General features: G+C 47.8%; 1 protein-coding gene across 1 annotated transcript in view; it reads right to left on the bottom strand.

The window, feature by feature from the left end:
* Positions 1-1,468: 1,468 nt before the first annotated feature.
* Positions 1,469-22,897, bottom strand: part of ACTR2 (actin related protein 2) — a 74,355-nt gene continuing 52,926 nt past the window's right edge. The window contains exons 7-9 of the mRNA XM_075339266.1: positions 9,875-10,020; positions 9,588-9,720; positions 1,469-6,092 (exon numbers count right to left, since the gene is read on the bottom strand). Of these exons, the coding sequence (XP_075195381.1) occupies positions 5,922-6,092; positions 9,588-9,720; positions 9,875-10,020 (450 nt within the window). The 3' untranslated portion in view covers positions 1,469-5,921. The remainder of the gene's footprint in view (positions 6,093-9,587; positions 9,721-9,874; positions 10,021-22,897) is intronic.

Below are 22,897 nucleotides of genomic sequence, written 5' to 3'. Positions count from 1 at the left end.
CATCATTATACCCTTAGGCTGCCTGCCTAATAGTAAACTACCTTAGGACTATGATAAATTACGACTCGGGGCGGTAGTCCTGTGGTTGATGTCTCTGCTCCTCCATGAAATCGTGCTGTTTTTCTTTCTTTTACACCAGGTTCTAACCCCGTGTATGTCATTCAGTATCTATTATATATTATATATTTATTTTGTTTTTTCTTTTGTCAGGATTATTGTACATATTTACTGTATGTTAGTAGAAGTGTATATAGCTTTTTTTGATCATAATTTAATATTCAGGGAACTGTTTGAACATACAGATTTCTAGAATGATCTGGATCCCGCCCGCTTTCAAAGTTTTTTTCAGGATGGGTGTTTCCTATGACATCATTGCATGCTTTTATACTTCACCATCTCACTTGAAACCAGATTTGATGTTCTCTTGCCAATGTCCTGATGAAGGGAGCTGTGTCTCCAGAAACGCGTAGACTTGTGCATGTTATTAAAGAAGCATTAATCTCTTCCTGGATCCATTGTGTCCTTGGCGCGGAATTAAGACCCTTCTTCTATCACTCTCTGTTATCAGCCAACTTTGGGACTGCTGCCTGGACCTGGATCTTATATATGCCTGTATAGTGGTTGTGACTGGCACAACCATTATAGGTGAGTGTGTTTTTATTACATATCTTCCTCCCTTTTTGGGGTAAGACCCTATTGCGCTTTTCTTTCCACAGTTTCTCCTGTACTTGTAACGAGCAGTCAGACGCTCAGGCGGGCACGACTCGTGTACCAAGTATAATGGAAGTCAATTGGGAATTCTAGCCTTTTCCCCAGAACTGCAGGAAAAATGTTCAAGTTCTCAATCAACTTCCATTATACTTGGCACATAAGTCAAGCATGACGGAGCGCCTAACTGCTAGTTACGAGTACAGAGAACCCGAGCATGGTAGTGCTCACTCATCACTAGTACTGAGCACCCAAGCATTGTAGTGCCCGCTCATCACTTCCGAGTATAACGGAAGTCAATGGGGAACTCAAGCAGTTTTCCGTAAGATTTCCCAGAAAATTGCTCAAGTCCCCCATTGACTTCCATTACTCTCAGACACTCAAGTTGCATCCATCTGGGCATCCAACTGCTCATTACGAGTACCGGGCACCTGAGGATGGTAGTGCCCGCTCATCACTAGTTACGATTACTGAGCACCTGAGCATGGTAGTGCCCGCTCATTACGAGTAACGTATATCGAGCACAAAGCATGGTAGTGCTCGCTCATCACTAGTTACCAGTACAGAGTACCCGAGCATGGTACTGCCCGCTCATTACTAGTTACGAGTATCAAGCACCCGAGCATGGTAGTGCTCACTCATCACTAGTTACGAGTACTGAGCACCCGAGCATGATAGTGCTCGCTCATCACAAGATACTAAACTTACAACATGTTTTTGCAATTAAGCCTTACATAGTAAAAGAGGATCCATCACCAGATCAAAAGTAGACAGTTTTTCTTCTTTTATTCCCACTACCTATTTTTTTTTTTTTGTTAAATCTGTACACAGACCTGAAGTGAGGGGGACAAAGGATCTAAAGTTTCATGGAAAGCAGAGGAAAACAGGCTGTAGACCAGACAGCGCATGCAGAGGAAATAATTGCAGGAGAGAAACAGTGCTGATATAGGAGCTAATGAACTCCACACCACACCCTGGCTACATGCAGAGCTTACATCCAGCCTATATTACAGGGAGTGAAACTCGCAAGAGAAAAGTCTTAAACTCGTCATCTTTAGTAAATAAAAAAAGATTGTTAGCCTACGAGCAGGAACCTCACTGCTTTTGGTATCTGTGTAATTTTGTTATTCTGTAATGCCTTATTGTCTGTACACGTCCCCTCTGAATTGTAAAATATATTTGGCGCTATATAAAATTATTGCACTAATCTATGCAAAAATCATGTTTTTCCACATGGAGATGTCCAGAATCTACGGGTTAGACCTGTCGAAGCCCCACCCTATGGGGTGAAACGGCCGTCGTCTAAGCGTGCTGTCCTGTCTCACCCCTTCCCCGTTTGCTGCAGCATGTATTCTCCTGGTATGAATTAAATACCTTGATTTTCGCACAGCAATACTGGCGAGTGCTCGTTAATTCATTTTTCCTATCCCATTGCCTATGAGATGTCCAGAATCTAACTGTATATTACAAAGTTACAGAACAGTCCATTATATATCTATTACAGTGTCACGTCTATGCTTTCATAATGGCGTTGTCCAGTCTGATGATTTTGATGACCTCTTCAGGCTGTCATTAATATCAGCTTGGTGGGGGTCTGAGAGCTGGCACCCCCACGATCACCTGAATTCATAAATCACAAAAATGGCTAACATTGTGAAAGTTCCACATTTTCCTTTAAATAAACAGATTATGGCGAGTCACTCAGAGAATTACCAATTTATTCCAAATTACTTGAAAAAAAAATAATCTTTAAATTTAATGACAATTATGTATTTTTAAAAAAAAAATTTAAATACCTCTAACTTAGAAGCGTACTTTGTGTACAAGCTGTAAATGCAAAACGGGGATTGACGGAAAGTTTATTTCCTTGTCCTATTTCCTTCAGCTTATTACATAGGACTATCCAGGAATTTTGGAAACCTGGAATGATGCGGCTGCATAGAAAGCCTAAAAGGATCAGATCAAAGCAATAGAAAGAAAGTACGCGGCAAAGTCATGGCCTGGTAGCGTGTAGGACCGGTAAAGTACTAGTCACTCTACCCTTTTGCTAGGCTTCTATGATTCCTGCTTCGTAAAATACAGCGTTCTTGGAATTGTGCATTGTTATTTTCCTCTGTTATTCATCCTGGAAATGCATGAATAAACTTGACAACTAAGTGTTCGGCCTCATGCAGTAACACGTACATTGGCAAGTCTTCTGCTTTGTGCAGTGCTGCATGCTAGAAGTAATCTTTCCTATAATCAAAAGACTATCGCAGTATGTGGCACCCATATCCAGTCTGTTACATAGTCACATAGTTATTTAGGTTGAAAAAAGACCTAGGTCCATCTAGTTCGACCTTTCTAGTCTGTTATTGCCCTGAGGTTGTGCAAAGTAGTAAAATAGCTGCAGGCACAAGACTTTACCATTCTCCTAGTCAAGGAGGTATAGTAACTGAGCAAGAATACTCCCTACAATCAAAGGGAATGATAAAACCCGGTAAATTTACCAATAAATTGCCAGGAGGAACAACAGAGGGATAGCCCAAGTATTTACTACAACAGACCTATAGGGAGAGACCATTTCTGTGCTCTAAAAGGCTTTGCCAAGAGTCAGCTCAATATCTGAATAAGTGTATAGTACAACACGCAAAAGAATATGTAAACTATAAGCGATCTGCTGGAATGCTAAGGAAAAGGAGTAACACCAGAGATGACCTTGGTAGGTAAAAGAATGTGTCCACCGTGAATGTATATACAGAATGTCACAAAAGTGAGTACACCCCTCACATTTTTGTAAATATTTTCTTATATCTTTTCATGGGACAACTCTGAGGATATGACACTTTGATACAATGTACAGTAGTCAGAGTGCAGCTTGTATAACAGTGTAAATCTGGTGCCCGATAAATAACTCGGCACACAGCCATTAATGTGTAAACCACTGGCAACAAAAGTGAGTACACCCGTAAGTGACAATGGACAAATTGTGCCCAATTGCTGATTTTCCCTCCCTGGTGTCATGTGACTCAGTGTTACAAGGTCTCAGCAGTGAATGGGGAGCAGGTGTGGTAAATTTATCGCTCATACATTCTTATATTGGTCACTGGAAGTTCAACATGGCTCCTCATGGCAAAGAATTCTCTGAGGGTCTAAGAAAAAAAAAAATTGTTGCTCTTCATAAAAGGTGGCCAAGGCTATAAGAAGATTGCCAACACCCTGAAACTGAGCTGCATCACAGTGGCCAAGAGCATACACCGGTTTAACAAGACAGGCTCCACTCAGAACAGGCCTCGCCATGGACGACCAAGGAAGTTGAGTGCACGTGGTCAGCGTCATATCTAGAGGTTGTGTTTCAAAATAGATGTATGAGTGCTGCCAGCATTGCTACAGAGGTTACAGGGGTGGAGGGTCAGCCTGTTAGTGCTCAGATCATACGCCGCACACCATTAAATTGGTCTGAATGGCTGTCATCCAAGAAGGAAGCCTCTTCTAAAGATGATGCACAAGTAAGGCTGCAAACAGTTTGCTGATGACAAGCAGACTAAGGACATAGATGACTGGAACCATGTCCGGTGGTGTGATGAGATGAAGATAAACTTATTTGGTTCCGGTGGTGTCAAATGTGTGTGGCGGTAATCATGTGAGGAGTACAAAGACAAGCAAGTCCTGCCTACAGTAAAGCATGATGGTGGGATTGACATGATTTGCGGCTGTATGAGAGCTGCCGGATGTGGGGAGCTACAGTTCATTAAAGGAACCATGAATGCCAACATGTTATGTGACATACTGAAGCAGAGAATGATTCTCTCCCTTCGTATTCCAACATAATAATGACCCCAAACATATCTCCAAGAAAATCATTGCCTTGCTAAAGAAAATGAGGGTAAAAGGTGCTGAATTGTCCAAGCACGTTTCTAGACCTAAACCCTATGGAGCATCCGCAAACAGACGGTGGAGGAGCGCAAGGTCTCTAACATCCACCAGCTCCTAAATTAAATGTCATTGTGGAGAATGGAAGAGGATCCAGCGGCTTTTGTGAAGATCTAGTTAACTCCAAGCCCAAGAGCGTTAAGGCAGCGCTTTAAAATAATGGTGGCCACACAAAATAGTGCTACTTTGGGCACAACTTGGCCATTTTCACTTAAGTGTGTATTGACTTTTGTTGCCAGCGGGTTAGACATTAATGGCTGTGTGTTGAGTTGCTTAGAGGTCACAGCAATTTTACAAGCCGTACACTGTATAATAAAATAACAAAAATGTGAGGGGTGTACTCACTTGTGATATACTGTATGTATATAACTGCAGAAAGTGCCTAACACTGATCGCCCATGCCATTGCATGGAATGTACGTCCTCTATTTTGCAATTGGCACCGACTATTTTTTCGTCTCTGTGCTTCTTAAGCAAATATGGGTGCCATATAGAAGAGCAAATAAGACAAGAAAACTAAAAAGAGGGAGAGGAAAAAAAAACACAAAAAGATATATATTTTTTTTGTTCTCTTTTATAGATACAATTCTCTATATTTAGAAATGATCACATACACATTTGTAACCGATTCTGTTCCTGGGAATGATTATTGAGAATCTCGTCGTCCTCTGACCTCATCACCTGGACAAGTGCTTTCTTCTTAGGCCACAGAGTAAGGAGGGAAGGGGCTGGGGAGGCTGCGTCCAGTTTACAGTATGTAATGTATGGAAATGTACCATAAATATTCCCAAAACTTAAAATTAGAAAAAATAAAAACAAAATAGACAAATGATGGAGGTCAATAGAGGAAGCACAGCCGAGCTGTGAGAAGATCATATTGCTGAGATCAGGGCAGTGTGGGGTACAGAGCGAGCTAGGAAGCTGTGCTGCGCGGAGTCTGTACGGTAAAAAAAAAAAAAATATCACCCAGAGATCAGAAGAGAAAGAAGAATTAAGCAGAATACTATGTGGAGAGAAAAAAGCCTACCCATGGGGACAGACGGTGAGCATTTAGGTCTTGTAGTTAGAGCTTTGCGCTATCACATGGTATTACTTGGCCACATTTACAAACATGGGACAAAGTTCCCCTCAGGACACCAGGCCCAAAAAAAAAAAAAAAAAAAAAAATGGATATCCCCTCCCCCCTCCCGCACCATATCGGCGATAGGCTTTTCCAAGTCATGTAGCTGAATGAGTTCAAAGATTGGCAATAAAGGAAATATAAGGAAAGCTTTAGAGAAGCAACAGGACAGGCAGCGGAGTTTATCGGACAGTCACACCGAGCTTCTCCAGCACACGCACGCCCTTCTCCTGGTACTCCTGCCTGGTCATCCAGAAGTTGTCTTTGTCTTTCATGATATCTGCTAACACTGCGCCCCCCAGGAATACCATGTGCTTACGACGAGGAGGGTCCTCAATGCGAATCTTGAATTTCTGCAAAGGAAAAAAAAAATAAAGGATATAATGACTCAATATCAGGAGGAGGGCTCAAAACCTGCAATTCTGAAAAATCTAATTCATTTTTTGTTCACGTGGGATCCCAGGAAGAAAAGGAATCGATGACTTGTTTGATATCGTCATAAGAACTCCTTCACCGGCACAGATCACCGGACAGTGCTGACCCCACTGCATCCAGGAGCCAAGGATGTCATAGCGTAGCGGAGAAGACAAGAATGCCATTTGTTTCAAGAGCGGCAAAAAGTGTTTCATCCCCTGCAGCGTCTCCGCAGGTGAAACCAAGTATTAGTTTTTTTTGTTTGTTTTTTTTTTTTTTTAAATCAATGGACTGACTGCATAGCAAATGATTAGAACAAGCGTATTATTCATTGAGAATACCCTAATGATGATACTTTTCCCATTATCCGGACAAGCCGTTGTCAGGCCCTGGTCTCTGCCCTTCAGTGGGCATTATCAGTAGTGGTCTCTGCCCGTCAGTGGGCATTATCAGTAGTGGTCACTGCCCTTCAGTGGGCATTATCAGTAGTGGTCTCTGCCCGTCAGTGGGCATTATCAGTAGTGGTCTCTGCCCGTCAGTGGGCATTATCAGTAGTGGTCACTGCCCTTCAGTGGGCATTATCAGTAGTGGTCACTGCCCTTCAGTGGGCATTATCAGTAGTGGTCACTGCCCTTCAGTGGGCATTATCAGTAGTGGTCACTGCCCTTCAGTGGGCATTATCCGTAGTGGTCACTGCCCTGCAGTGGGCATTAGCAGTAGTGGTCTCTGCCCTGCAGTGGGCATAAGCAGTAGTGGTCTCTGCCCTGCAGTGGGCATTATCCGTAGTGGTCTCTGCCCTGCAGTGGGCATTATCCGTAGTGGTCACTGCCCTGCAGTGGGCATTAGCAGTAGTGGTCTCTGCCCTGCAGTGGGCATAAGCAGTAGTGGTCTCTGCCCTGCAGTGGGCATAAGCAGTAGTGGTCTCTGCCCTGCAGTGGGCATAAGCAGTAGTGGTCTCTGCCCTGCAGTGGGCATAAGCAGTAGTGGTCTCTGCCCTGCAGTGGGCATAAGCAGTAGTGGTCTCTGCCCTGCAGTGGGCATAAGCAGTAGTGGTCTCTGCCCTGCAGTGGGCATAAGCAGTAGTGGTCTCTGCCCTGCAGTGGGCATAAGCAGTAGTGGTCTCTGCCCTGCAGTGGGCATAAGCAGTAGTGGTCTCTGCCCTGCAGTGGGCATTAGCAGTAGTGGTCTCTGCCCTGCAGTGGGCATTAGCAGTAGTGGTCTCTGCCCTGCAGTGGGCATTAGCAGTAGTGGTCTCTGCCCTGCAGTGGGCATTAGCAGTAGTGATTTCCAGTCACTGCTCCCCCTCCCCAGTTGTGCGAGGTACTGTTCAGACGCCTGGTCAATAAAAAGCCACCGCTGTCAGGATACACTCACTGCTTTCTTCTCCAGCTGAGGCCACTTCCTTTACCGGCCTTGGCCCACACTCTTGCAGTTGTGTTAACCCACGGAGGAGCTGTTGCCAGTTACAGTTCACCCCCATTTTAGTGGTGTCTGACTAATTGGAGGAGTGTCAGACTGGCATACGTGGTCACTCAGTATTGAGGCATCTGCATCCAGATCATGTGAAATGTGAGAGGAGGAGTCCTGGGCTGATTGTCAGTCCATAAAATAAAAAGGACTGTAGTCTTTATAATGGAAAATTGCTGATAATACACATTATATAATGATTTGCACACAGTATCCTTCATACAAAGAAACTGAAGCCTAAAAGCAAATTTATATGAAGTCAGGCAGTCAATTCAAAACTGGTACTTAGGCGCCCTCTGGTGGCAGAATAATGATATTCTCCTAGTGTCACCAGGTTGCACCCGACATTCTTTTTTCAGATACACACACTTTTCTCAAGTAAAATATACCGTGTCATTAGCCCAGATCAAGATATACATTTCCAAATCTGTAATATACTGACAAGGTTTATTGTGTACTTTTATAGAGAGCTTAGCCTTGATAGCAACCAATATTCTAGCTTAACCTTAAAAAAAAAATGTAGAGACCTGTTTTACAGCAGCCACAAGTGAAAAGGTTTTGGTACCGTGTCAGCCAGTTGAAAAATTATTGATTGTTCTCAGTGAGAGAAACAAAATTATAATCTTGTGATACCTTTTAATGGCTAACTAAAATAAAATGATCTTACAAAGCAAGCTTTCGAGACATCTCAGGTCCCTTCATCAGGCATGGTATGACAAAATATCTGAAGAAACACAAATATATGCACAAACAGAGCAGAGGGATGGCATAATAAAATGACATTTAAATAAACAAACACTGAGCTTAGAAAGAAAGTGAATCCTTAATTAGCTTTGATTAGTGGTGTGAAAGTTTTATTGTCCCAATATCCATGTAGGATCAGAGGTCTGGTGAGTCTCTGGAAAAGACTCCTCAGATTTTTTAATGGGCCATAAATCTTCCTGACAGGTTGAGTCCTGTGTCCACAGAATTAAATATTTTAATGAATTTGTATTCCCAGACCCTTCGATGGCTCTGTGATCTAAAGTTGCCTTTTAATAAGACAGGACCATATGAAAGTTGTCATATTAAAAGGCAACTTCAGATCACAGACCCATCGAAGAGTCTGGGAATACAAATTCCTTAAAATGTTTAATTCTGTGGACACAGGACTCAACCTGTCAGGAGGATTTATGGCCCATTACAAAATATGAGGAGTCTGTTCCAGAGTCTCACCAGACCTCTGATCCTACATGGATATTGGGACAATAAAACTCTCACACCACTAATGAAAGCGAATTAAGAATGCACTCTAAGCTCAGTGTTTGTTTATTTAAAATGTCCTTTTATTATGCCATCCTTCTGCCCCGTTTGTGCATATATTTGTGTTTCCTCAGATATTTTATCATACCACGCCTGATGACGGGACCTGATATGTCTCGAAAGCTCAATAATTTTACAGCAGCCACATGAACGTGGTATCTGGGAATCACTCATTGATTTCTATAGAAGGGTGTTGTGGGCATGCATGTGTTGTGACCTGTGCAGAGGTGAGCTGTAACGTCACCCTTGTATTGTGAATGGTGTATCCTGGGTGTTGTCTCTTGTAAATAGAGGTTATCTGACAATGAAATCCTGCCTGAAATGAAAATGAGACTGGTGAAAAGTCTTCTGTACAGAACAGGAAGTGTCGGATTAATAGTGAATAACTGCTGGAATTGATATTATACATGCCCTGACTCATCGTTGCCTTGGTGCTTGCCTTTTTTTTTTGCACCTAAGTCATTGTTCTATTTGTGCCTTTTTTATCCAGCTTACTGCATATTTGCTCACCTCTGTTTTTTATTTCTACTTTGTAGGCAGAAATTAGAGGCTCCAAATATTTTCAGCTAATTCTTCACGTGACTTTTTGAAAAGTTGCAAATTTCGGTGCAACTTCACCCCAACCCCAACTAAACAATTTGTTGGCAGAAGTAGTTAAGCCTTACCGATAATTTCTCAACATCTCCCTTTAGGACTCTTTCCAAGTAGAGCTGTTTGAGTTCCCTCTCCAGGCGTGACGGCAGACCCGGGTACATGGTGGAGCCTCCGGACAGCACAATGTGCTTATAAAACTCTGGCCTGAAAGTGAAAATCAATTATTAGGAGACACAAAAGAGAAGCGAGAAGAAAAATCAGTGTCTGTTATTAGCCAATGTAGGATGCACTGCGCATACAGCGTGCAGGTCTGATGTCCGCATCCAACGCCAGTGGTACAAAGTACAGGAAATCTCACCGGGTGTCAATGTCGGCTGCCTGGATGGTGTTGAACAGCAACTCTGCGACACCAACCCCTTCTACGTTGATCAGATGAGGCTGGAACAAAGCTTCTGGGGCTTCAAAGCGTTCTCCACCGACTTTAATAACCCGGCCATCTGGAAGCTGCGCAATAAAAAGAAACATGGCTGCATTTACAGTGTAGGTTTACAGTGCCCTCCATAGACCACATGTGTGCAGGGGCTCTACAGATTAATGCTCCACGCAAATGTAGCAGTGTTATTTCTTATATCCTTGTCATCTAATGTGACAATTACCATGAAGTTTAATGTGAAAAAAATCTCTTTAGCTCCAATAAATTTACATGAATTTGGTCCAAGACGAAAGTGTGGACAATAAAATAAAAAAAACGGATTTTTGTGTACTCACCATAAAATCGTTTTCTCTTAGCCATCATTGGGGGACACAGGACCATGGCTGTTATGCTGCCTATCCATAGGAGGACACTAAGTAGATGCAAAAGCATAGCTCCTCCTCTGCAGTATACACCCCCTGGCCGGGCCAGGCAACCTCAGTTTCAGTACACAAGCAGTAGGAGAAAAAAAAAAAAAACAAAAACAGTAAAAACTTCTCAGAGGAACATGAGAAAAAAAAAAAAAAAAGTCATAACCAAATAAGGTACTGAGAGAACCAAGACCCAACAGGGTGGGTGCTGTGTCCCCTAATGATGGCTAAGAGAAAACGATTTTACGGTGAGTACACAAAAATCCGTTTTTCTCTGACGCCTCATTGGGGGACACAGGACCATGGGACGTCCTAAAGCAGTCCATGGGTGGGTAAACAACGCAACCCAAGGATTAGGAACCAGTGCCAGATAGTGGAGTACCTATCTCAGTAGGCGCTCCTGGCTATCGTTTGCAGAATTTTCTTACCTAGGTTCACCTCAGCCGAAGCCTGGGTATGGATTCAGTAATGCTTTGAAACAGTATGTAGGCAAAACCAGGTCGCAGCCTTACACCTCTGTTCCACTGAAGGCTGATGCTCAATGGCCCAAGGGGCGCCAACTGCTTGCATGGAATAAGTCCGCAGCCCACTAGGAATGGGCTTAAGTTGCAAGCGGTAGACTTCCTGGATCGCAGAGCGAATCCAGCGAGCCAGCGTTGCCTATGAAGCTGCCTGTCCTTTCTTAGGCCTTTCAGGAATGACGAACAAGGAGTCTATGTTCCTAAAGGGGCTGTCCTGGGTACGTAATATCTGAGAGCCCTTACAAGATCTAGCGAATGTAGAAACCTTTCCACCCTCTGGACTGGGTGTGGACAAAAAGGAAGTCAGAACAATGTCCTCGTTCATTTTAAACGGGGAAATAACCAATCGGAAGAAAATCCGGAAGGGGGCGTAGAACCACCTTGTCCTGATGAAAGATCAGAAAGGGTTTGCGGCAAGAGAGTGATGCCAGTTACGAAACTTGTCTGATGGACGTAATCGCCACTAAGAATGTTACCTTCCAGGAGAGAAGAGCAAGAGAAGATTCCTTAAGAGGTTCAAAAGGGGACCTCTGGATACCGTCCAAAACGAGATTGAGGTCCCATGGGTCCAGCGACCGTTTATACAGGGAAACTAGATGGGAAACACCCTTGAGGAAAGTCTTGACTTGCGGCTTGCAAGCTAGGCGGTATTGATAGAATATTGAGAGAGATGAAACCTGTCCCTTAAGGGAGCTGTGGGCCAACCCCTTTTGCAACCTGACTGCAAAAAAAAAAAAATAAAAAAAAAAAATCAAGAATTCTGGGGATCGCCAGAGGCATAGGTTGGACATTAGATTCCCTGCACTGGAAAAGGAAAGTTTTCCACGTACGGTGGTAAATATGGGATAAAGGCCGGCTTTCGGGCACTGTACAAGGTGGAGATGACCGCAGGAGATAATCTCCCCCTTTTTAAAGTCCAGGTCTCAATGGCCAGGCCGTCAGCTTCAGGGCTCTGGAGTTCTGATGGGAAATGGGCCCTTGGGTCAGCAAGTCTGGGATGTTTACGAGGCGCCATGAGCAATTGTACTAATTCAGCATACCAGGCGCACATGGGCTAGTCCGGTGCTATTAGTATCATCGGGACTCCTTCTGCCTTGATCTTCCTGATTACTCGCGGCAGCAGGGGCAGAGGCGAAAAACATGTAAGTTGGACGGAAACGACTTCAGGAGACTAGAGCATCCGCGCCAATGGACTGTGGGTCACGTGACCTGGCTAAGAACGCGGGTACCTTTGCGTTCAACCTTGAGGCCATTAGATTATTATTATTTATTATTTATTTGTAGAGCACCATTAATTCCACGTCTGGTGTACTCCAGTGAGTGCACATGTGTGGGAACACTTCTGGGTGGAGAAACCACTCTCCGGCGGCCAGGCCTTGGCGACTTAGAAGGTCCGCCACCCAGTTTTCTACTCCCGGTCTGTGTAACGTTGAAAACACAGACTCCCGTCGATTCGGTCCAGGTGAGGATCCTGAGGACCTCGAGATAAGCTGTCTTGCTGCTGGTACCTCCCTGCTGATTGACATAGGCCACAGCTGTTGCATTGTCCAATTGGACCCGAATCAAACGACCTGCTAGCAGAAAAGGGGAATGACCTGAGCGCGAGAAGAACGCGCTGATTTTCAGGATGATTTCTGGGAAGGGAAGACTCCTGGGGTGTCCAACGTCTCGAAGCAGTGTGGAGCCAGTACGCTGCTCCCCAGACTAAGAGGCTGGCGTCCGTGGGTCAGGAGTAGCCAGTCCACTTGGGGGACAAAATCTCCTTCTCGATATGGAAGAGGACTGAAGCCACCAGTAAAGCGCATACCTGACTGAAGGTGTCAGGTGAAAAAGTTCGTCCAAGGAAAAGGGGCTCTTGTCCCAGGCAGCTAGAAGCGCAAGCTGCAGTGGGCGGTGGTGTGGCTAAGCAAGCAGCACTGCCTCTATAGCCGCCGCTATCGTACCTAGCACTCTCATACTGAATCGTATGAAGTGACAGGAGTACGTAGAGGGCAGTGTACCGCTTGTTGTAGAGCGGTCGCCTTGACTTGAGGGAGAAATATCAAGCCCCGAAGAGTGTCCAGGGACATGCCCAGGGAGGTGACGGATTTTGACGCGACCGGGGATGATTTGACTGGAGTCAGAAGCCGCCCTAAGCGGGATAGGGTGACCACAGAGATCTGCACGCTGGTTGAGCCATTGATGAGGAGGTCATCCAAGCAAGGCAGAACAGCCACTCTCCTGGCGTGACGGGCACTCATGGCGGCCGCCATGACCTTAGTTAAGACCCTCGGTGCTGTGGCAGAGCCGAGGGTAGGGCCACAAATGAAAACAAGAAGTCCTAAACCGCGAAGCGGAGAAACTTTGGGGAGCTGGAGCGATGGGTATGTGCAGGTACGCGTCCCTGATAGCTAGGGAAGCAAGGAATTCTCCTTCGACCATAAAGGTAATAACGGACCCTAGGAAGTCCATTCTGAATCTCCTTACGTGCACATTTGCTCAGGTGTTAGAGGTCCAGGATGGGACGAACTGACCCGTCTTTCTTTGGTGACCACGATAGGTATAGCCTTGAACCTCTCGACGTCCGGAACAGGTACCATCACCCCCGCCGTTTGGAGGGAGTGGATTGCTGAGGAGAAGGCCTCGTGGTGTTTTGGAGCATTTGGGGGGGTTTGAGAGAAAAGACTGACCAGCGGATCGGGTCCAGAATTCAATGTGGTAACCGGAAGACACAAGGTATCACATCCATTTGTGGTCTGAGGCGGCGGCCCAGATGGAGAAGGACGAGGTGGACTCGGGGAGGGCTGAGAAGGTCGGGCCCTGCGTGTCTAGTAAAAAAGATCCTGGGCTAGAGTTGGGGAGAGAGGTACTCTTTTCCTCCCGTGGCGTCAGACAAAAAAAAAAAAAAAAAAAGAGAGCCTGTCCAGACGATTGGCAAACCATCGGTCTGGAAAGGAGTACTGTGAGAGGCTTCTTAGAGACAGAGTCCACTCTCCATTATTGGAACCAGAGGGCCTTTACGGATGGCTATGGTATTTTAGGCGGCAATAACTGTGCAGGTAGCAGCGCCGAGGGAGGCCTGCATGAGGTACTCCGCCGCCGCAGTAATGTGAACAGTTACATCTGTGAGGGTCTGAGGAAAACTGGTAGTCCTGGTGCCTGTGCTACCCACACGAAAGGGGAGAGGGACCCGCGGCCTCGAGGCAGAGTGATCGAGCTGCTTCACTTGTCTGTCTGTCGGGTCCTTGAAGGAGGATCCATCAAGTAAAAAAAGACAGGAGAGTCCTTCAGGCAGGCAGAAGCCGGGTGAGGGTCCTCCGAGGCCGGATCGGTCCAGCCCTTAGAGACAGCTAAGCCAAAGGGGTACAGGGACTCCATGAGTTTACGGATACCGAAGCGGCGTCAAAAAGCTCTTTTTTTTTTTTAAGTTTCTTCACCCTTTTAAAGGAGACCGCAGGGTCAGTAGTAGTGGATGGGAGAGCTTTCACATGCAGAGTTTTGGTAGATTGCTGCAATAAGGAAGTCCATCGCAGCTTGATCGCTCGGGGAGGTTGAAACCAAGGAATCATCCCGGTACAATCATCATTCCCCTTCCTCCGGTTCCTCAGAGACCGCGGAACATGTGGGAGAACCCCATCTGTGAACCCCAGAGGGAGACCCATGGGGGTCATGCCCTTTTTCTGATCTGCAGACGGTGAAGCAGAGGGCTGATTCTTATCAGAAGGACCCTCTATAGAGGTGTCATCAGGCTGCGTTCTGTCCCGGGGCCCCGAGGGGTGTAGGACGATGTTGCATAGCCAGCACCAGGTTCTGGGAACTGTGCCCATTCTGGGGGACTGGGAGCCGTAGGCTCTGGGCTGGCAGCGGTTGCTGCGGTGGTGGCGGGGGCTACAAAGGCACCGGACTCACAGAAGGAAGAGGTGCTATCATCCCCTAGTAGCTCAGCGTAGCAGGATACATTAATAGTCTTATAGTTGTTGCTGTAGTTGTGCAGGGCATAAAACATGTGACTGCAGCCCCTGGCTGATGAGCCACAAATTCTGATTGTAATGATGGAGCAATGCTCTGCAGAATTAATATGTAAGTGAGGCTATAACTCATCCAGAACCCTGATGACCCTTTCCCCCTCCCACGTCACAGTTCCTGTGGGAAGGAGGAAGCAAGCTCTGAGAGACGCCCACAGGCTCTGATCACAAGAGGGAGCAATGCTCTGCAGCAATGCTCTGCAGATCCTGTGTGAGGAGGGTTACGCGCGCTTTCGTGAGGGAGCGTGGCTTATCGAGTGTCGTAGGGGGCAGGGCTTAGCTCTGACAAGAAGGCATGAGAAAATAAAATAAACAAAAAAATGGTGGGAAGGGACTCCCCTTCCCCCCTCCAGCCCTGCACAACAATGGTGGACAGAAAAACCTCTATAAGGGTATGTGCGCACTAGGCGTTTTTTTCACGCTGCGTTTTTGTCTCAAAAACGCACCCGCGGCTAAAAACGCGACAATAACGCATGCGTTTTTACCACGATTTGGTGCGTTTTTTGCTGCGTTTTTGCTCACTGCGTTTTTAATCAGTGCACAATGCCATTAACCCCTTCAGCCCCCAGCCTGTTTTCACCTTAAAGACCCGGCCATTTTTTGCAATTTTGACCAGTGTCACTTTGACAGGTTATAACTCTGGAACACTTCAACGGATCCTGGCGATTCTGAGGTTATTTTTTCGTGACATATTGTACTTCATGTCAGTGGTAAATTTAGGCAGATATGTTTTGCGTTTATTTGTGAAAATTTCGGAAATTTGGCGAAAATTTTGAAAATTTTGCAATTTTCAAAATTTGAAATTTTCTGCCCATAAATCTGAGAGATATGTCACACAAAAAAGTTACTAAATAACATTTCCCACATGTCTACTTTACACCAGCGCAATTTTTGAAAAAAAAAAAAATTCCGTTAGGAAGTTAGAAGGGTTCAAAGTTCATCACCAATTTCTCATTTTTCCAACAAAATTTACAAAAAAAAATTTTTTAGGTACCACATCACATTTGGAGTGATTTGAGAAACCTAGGCGACAGAAAATACCCAAAAGTGACCCAATTCTAAAATCTGCACCCCTCACTCTGCTCAAAACCACATCCAAGAAGTTTATTAACCCTTTAGGAGCTTCACAGCAACCAAAGCAATGTAAACGAAAAAATGAAAATTTTACTTTAACACAAAAATGTTACTTTAGCCATAAAAATTAGTATTTTCACAAGGGTATCAGGAAAAATGCATCATAAAATGTATCGTGCATTTTCTCCTGAGTACGCAGATACCTTATATGTGGTGGAAATCAAATGTTTGGGCACACAGCAGGACTCGGAAGGCAAGGAGCGCCATTTGAATTTTTGAGTGCAAAATTAGCTGCACTCATTAGCGGACGCCATGTCGGGTTTGAAGACTCCCCGAGGTGCCTAAACAATGGAGCTTCCCCATAAGTGACCCCATTTTGGAAACTAGAGCCCTCAAATATTTTTTCTAGATGTTTGATGTGCACTTTGAACCCCTGGTGGCTTCACAGAAATTTATAACGTTGAGCCGTGAAAAGAAAAATTTTTTTTTTTACCACAAAACTGTTGCTTCAACCAGGTAGCTTTTTTTATCACAAGGGTATCAGGAAAAAATGCACCATAAAATGTATTGTGCATTTTCTCCTGAGTACGCAGATACCCCATATGTGGTGGAAATCAAATGTTTGGGCACACAGCAGGACTCGGAAGGCAAGGAGCGCCATTTGAATTTTTGAGTGCAAAATTAGCTGCACTCATTAGCAGACGCCATGTCGGGTTTGAAGACTCCCCGAGGTGCCTAAACAATGGAGCTCCCCCATAAGTGACCCCATTTTGGAAACTAGAGCCCTCAAATATTTTTTCTAGATGTTTTATGTGCACTTTGAACCCCTGGGGGCTTCACAGAAGTTTATAACGTTGAGCCGTGAAAAGAAAAAAAAAATTTTTTACCACAAAACTGTTGCTTCAACCAGGTAGCTTTTTTTTATCACAAGGGTATCAGGAAAAAATGCACCATAAAATGTATTCTGCATTTTCTCCTGAGTACGCAGATACCCCATATGTGGTGGAAATAAAATGTTTGGGCGCACGGCAGGACTCGGAAGGCAAGGAGCGCCATTTCACAGCAAAATTGGTTGGAATTATTAGCGGACGCTATGTTGCGTTTGGAGACCCCCTGAAGTGCCTAAACAATGGAGCTCCCCCACAATTGACCCCATTTTGGAAACTAGACCCCTCATGGAATTTATCTAGCTGTTTAGGGAGCACTTTGAACCCCTGGAGGCTTCACAAACGTTTGTAATGTTGAGCCGTGAAAATATTTTATTTTTTTTACCACAAAATTGTTTTTTCAAACAGGTAGCTTTTTTTCCACAAGGGTATCAGGAAAAAATGCACCATAAAATGTATTGTGCAATTTCTCCTGAGTACGACGATACCTCATATGTGGTGGAAATCAATTGTTTGGGCGTACGGCGGGGCTCAGAAGAGAAGGAGCGCCATTTCTCAGTAAAATTGATTGGAATTATTAGCAGACACCATGTTTCATTTGGAGACCCCCTGAGGTGCCTAAACAATGGAGCTCCCCCACATGTGATCCCATTTTGGAAACTAGACCCCCCCCCCATACAAAAAAAATTAGTTTGGCGAAATAAAAAATACAGACATCAGTAGAAAAAAAAAAAAAAAATGAGCGCCTGCCAAGACCAGTGCCAAACGTGAGAGCAATGCACGAGTCTCGCATCGCATCATCCACTGCAGTCTGGAAGCGAGCAACTGCGCTGGATAATGCGATGCGAGAGGGCGGGGCGGCAGATGAGAAAGGGCGCAGCGGATGGAAGATGGGAAAGGGCGCAGCAGATGGAGGAGCGGCAGAGGATGGGAAAGGGCTCAGCGGATGGAAGATGGGAAAGGGCGCAGTGGATGGAGGAGCAGCAGAGGATGGGAAAGGGCGCAGCGGATGGAAGATGGGAAAGGGCGCAGCGGATGGAGGAGCGGCAGAGGATGGGAAAGGGCGCAGCGGATGGATGATGGGAAATGGCGCAGCGGATGGAGGAGCGGCAGAGGATGGGGGGGGGGGTGAGATGGGGATACCTACCTTACAGGATGGATCTAGGCAGCAGGATCACAGCAGACAGAAGAGGCAGCAGACAGAAGAGGCAGCAGATGAAGGAGGCAACAGATCGAGGAGGGTGAGAGGGGGCAGTAGATGGAAAATGGGAGAGAGCAGGCAGCAGATCGGGGAGGGGGGCAGAGTCTGATGGGAGAGAGAGATGGCACATGTAGGGGAAGGGAGGGGGGCTTGCAGCACATGTAGGGGGAGGGAGGGGGGCTTGCAGCACATGTAGGGGGAGGGAGGGGGGCTTGCAGCACATGTAGGGGGAGGGTGGCTGGCTTGCAGCACATGTAGGGGGAGGGTGGCTTGCAGCACATGTGCTGCAAGCCAGCCACCCTCCCCCCACATGTGCTGCAAGCCAGCCACCCTCCCCCCACATGTGCTGCAAGCCAGCCACCCTCCCCCCACATGTGCTGCAAGCCAGCCACCCTCCCCCCACGTGGGGGGAGGGTGGCTTGCAGCACATGGAGGGATAGGTGGTGTGGCGATGGAGAAGGGGCAGCCGATGAAGGAGGCGGCGGCCGCCGCCGATCGGGGGCAGCAGCGGCTGAAAAAGGTGGGTGCGACGGCGGCGGGGACAGTGGCGAGCATGGCGGCGGGGACGGCGGTGGATCGGGAGCGGCGGCGGGGACGGCGGTGGATCGGGAGCGGCGGCGGGGACGGCGGTGGATCGGGAGCATGGCGGCGGGGACGGCGGTGGATCGGGAGCGGCGGCGGAGACGGCGGTGCAGCGGGAGCATGGCGGCGGGGACGGCGGTGGATCGGGAGCGGCGGCGGAGACAGCGGTGCAGCGGGAGCGGCGGCGGAGACGGCGGTGCAGCGGGAGCATGGCGGCGGGGACGGCGGTGGATAGGGAGCGGCGGCGGAGACGGCGGTGGATAGGGAGCGGCGGCGGAGACAGCGGTGCAGCGGGAGCATGGCGGCGGGGACGGCGGTGAAGCGGGAGCAGCGGCGGGGCGATCGGAGACAGCGGCGGTGAAGCGGGAGCAGCGGCGGGGCGATCGGAGACAGCGGCGGTGAAGCGGGAGCAGCGGCGGGGCGATCGGAGACAGCGGCGGTGAAGCGGGAGCAGCGGCGGGGCGATCGGAGACAGCGGCGGTGAAGCGGGAGCAGCGGCGGGGCGATCGGAGACAGCGGCGGTGAAGCGGGAGCAGCGGCGGGGCGATCGGAGACAGCGGCGGTGAAGCGGGAGCAGCGGCGGGGCGATCGGAGACAGCGGCGGTGAAGCGGGAGCAGCGGCGGGGCGATCGGAGACAGCGGCGGTGAAGCGGGAGCAGCGGCGGGGCGATCGGAGACAGCGGCGGTGAAGCGGGAGCAGCGGCGGGGCGATCGGAGACAGCGGCGGTGAAGCGGGAGCAGCGGCGGGGCGATCGGAGACAGCGGCGGTGAAGCGGGAGCAGCGGCGGGGCGATCGGAGACAGCGGCGGTGAAGCGGGAGCAGCGGCGGGGCGATCGGAGACAGCGGCGGTGAAGCGGGAGCAGCGGCGGGGCGATCGGAGACAGCGGCGGTGAAGCGGGAGCAGCGGCGGGGCGATCGGAGACAGCGGCGGTGAAGCGGGAGCAGCGGCGGGGCGATCGGAGACAGCGGCGGTGAAGCGGGAGCAGCGGCGGGGACAGCGGTGGGGCGGGCGGCGGGGCGATCGGGGACAGGGGCGGGCGGCGGGGCGATCGGGGACAGGGGCGAGCGGCGGGGACAACAACTTACCGCTCTCCTCGGCTTCCAGGGACGGTCACAGGCCGCAGATCCACATTGATTGGAGAGAGCGGTCACAAGACCGGTCTCTCCAATCAGAGCTGGGGGCGGGTGAAGCATCGATCACCCAGCTCCAGCCAATGGCCAGTGCTACAGCAGCACTGATCAGGGCTGGATTTCAATGTTCCAGCCATTTTCAATGGCTGGAACATTACAGTGGCTGTAATTGGCTGAGCGGCGTTCGTCAGCCAATCACAGCCTCTGTAGGTTCGGGGAGGAGGCACCACCCCTCCTGACGTCAGGCAGAGGTCCCCTCCTTCCCGAATCCACCGTTTAAGTAAATAAATTTCACTCCCCGGGGGCTCCGGGACCGCGATTTCGCCAGGACGTACTGAGTACGTCATGGGTCCTTTAGCACCATGTCACCATGACGTACTCAGTACATCCAAGGTCGTTAAGGGGTTAAAGATTGTGGATGAAAAAGAAAAAAGAAAAAAAAAAAAAAAAAAGGTCTGTCATTTCCTTTTTCAAAATGTTCATTGTATGCAGGAGAACAGACAGCAGGTGCAGAACTACAAGGCTCAGCATCCTCCATCCAGGACTGTATACAGGAGTTTTTTGCCCAAAAAAAAAAAAAAAAAAAATATGACATGGGCTTCGCTATATTTTTGTATGCTAGCCAGGTACAGCAGGCAGGTACAGGCTGCCCCCAATCCCCAGCTGCCTATTTGTACCCGGCTGGGAATAAAAAATATAGGGAAGCCCTTTCTTTTTTTTTTATTTCATGAATTTCAAGAAATAATTAAAAGAAAAATGACACAGGCTTCGCCCAATTTTTGAGTCCAGCCAGGTACAACTAGGCAGCTGGGGATTGGAACCCGCAGTGCAGAGTGCCCAAGCTTTCTGGGCACCCCCGCTGCGAATTGCAGTCCGCAGCCACCCCAGAAAATGGCGCTTTCATAGAAGCGCCATCTTCTGGCGCTGTATCCAACTCTTCCAGCTACCCTGGTGACTGTGGCTCGCTGGGCAATAATGGAGTTAGGGCTAGCTGTATATTATCAGCTGGCCCTAAGCCCGAAATTCATGGTGTCACGCCAATATTAGACATGGCTACCATGAATTTCTAGTAATGATAGATAAATAAAAAAAAAAAAAAAAAAAAAAAAAAAACAAACACAAAAATATTTTTATTAGAAATAAAACACAACACAATTAGTGACTACATCTTTATTGAAATAAAGAAACCCCCTTCGCAGTAATCCTGGGTCAAGGGTCCCGCGCCGTCCAATCCGGATCCAATATCATCTGATCGGTTTGCTGGAAGGCAAAGCGATCAGATGATGTGTCAGGTTAAAGGACGTGAATCACATCACACATCAGCTGATTGTATAAAAGCCGATTATACAATCAGATGATGCATCAGTGCAAAAAAAAATAAATAAATACTCACGTCTGTGCTGATTACCGGCAGCTCCTGGAGCGATCGGATGAGAGTCTGATCCTGTCCCATCGCTGCAGGAGCTGCCGGTAATCAGCTGATGAAGTCCCCTGACGGCAGGATCAGCTGATAGCTGGCCGGGCGCGAAAAAGCCGGCGACACCGTGAGAATTACGATCAGCTGATGCGTCAGGTGACTGCATCAGGTGATCCACCGACATGTCCTGCAAGCTTCGTACGTGCCCTGGGGAGACTGCACACAGCCAGAGCGGCGGTACCGGGACAGGAGCTGGGAGGGGGCATGGCACCGGGACCCTGCAGACAGGTGAGTATGACTTTTTTTTTTTTTCTACGGTTCACTTTTGTTTTCGCCGCTGCCTCCACCTCCCGCCCAGACATGGCGCCGCACGAAGCTGACATGGCACCGGACGGGTTGTGGACGCAGCGGTGACGGTACCAGGAGGAATCATGCTTCTGTGTTTACACACAGAAGGAATCCTCTTCCTGTACACGTCACTTTACTGACCACCCCTTGCGTTTATAGCTGCGTTTTTAGTCATAGAAACGCAGCTATATGCGTTTTTCATTGCGTTGTTGAACATCTCATTGAACTCAATGGGTGAAAAACGCAGTGAAAAACGCAGAAATAATTGACATGCTACATTTTTGTGGTCACCACAAAAACGCAGCTACAAAAAAACGCTGTGTGTGGACAGCACTTATGAAAACCCATAGACATTGCTGGGGAAGCAATGTCACTGCGTTTTCAGCACAAAAACGCAGTAAAAACCGCCGCTAAAAACGCAGCAAAACCGCCTAGTGCACACAAGGCCTAAGTGTACCGCAGCTGCGGGTGCACTTATTCCAGGGAGTTGTCCCCTCCCCCCGCCACAGGTGGAATGCTCTGCAGGTGTCTGCAATCACAGCCATGTGCATCCAGTCAGTGTGACCTTTGCTCCAGTTTCCTGTCAGGGAGCCAGTGTGCAGATTCTGACGCCTGCTGTGCCCGGTTACAGAACGTGTATCAACTCAGAGCCTGCCAGAGGGACTGAGGAATGCTCTGGAAAAATCGGAATTCTCTCACCTCAGCTCCTGTGGAGATGGCAGTCTGGTCACGCTGGTGCGGAGCGAATATCAACTCAGAGCCTGCAAGAGGGGCTGAGGAAGTTTTCATCTGCTCTGGGCTCTGGAAAATCAGTGCCTTGAGACCTGTCGTCCAGTGAGTAACAGCCCAGGATCCAGCGTCACAGGTGGTGGTACGGGGAGGCAACACTCCGCGTTCCCGCCTGTTGATGGTTTTAGGAAAAAATCGGTCCACGAAGGAACAGTCGCCCTCTAAAAACAAAAAATTCTTGCTGCAGTAGTCTGCAGAGATGTGCCTCCTATAGACACTAAGCTAAAACTGAGGTTTCCTGGCCCGGCCAGGGGGTGTATACTGCAGAGGAGGAGCTATGCTTTTGCATCTACTTAGTGTCCTCCTATGGATAGGCAGCATAACACCCATGGTCCTGTGTCCCCCAATGAGGCATCAGAGAAATAAATCTTTATTTTTATATAGCGCTAACATATTCCGCAGCGCTTTACATCCATCACAATCTAAATTCTTCATCTGTACGTCTTTGGAGTGTGGGAGGAAGCCGGAGGAAACCCACGCAAACACAGGGAGAACATACAAACTCCTTACAGATGTTGTCCTTGGTGGGATTCGAACCTAGGACCCCAGCGCTGCAAGACTGCAATGCTAACCACTGAGCCAC

Source organism: Anomaloglossus baeobatrachus, chromosome 3 (genome assembly GCF_048569485.1).
Source record: "Anomaloglossus baeobatrachus isolate aAnoBae1 chromosome 3, aAnoBae1.hap1, whole genome shotgun sequence".
Lineage (NCBI taxonomy): Eukaryota > Metazoa > Chordata > Amphibia > Anura > Aromobatidae > Anomaloglossus > Anomaloglossus baeobatrachus.
Note: the sequence above shows the minus strand (reverse complement) of the source record. Positions and strands in the feature narration are given on the sequence as shown.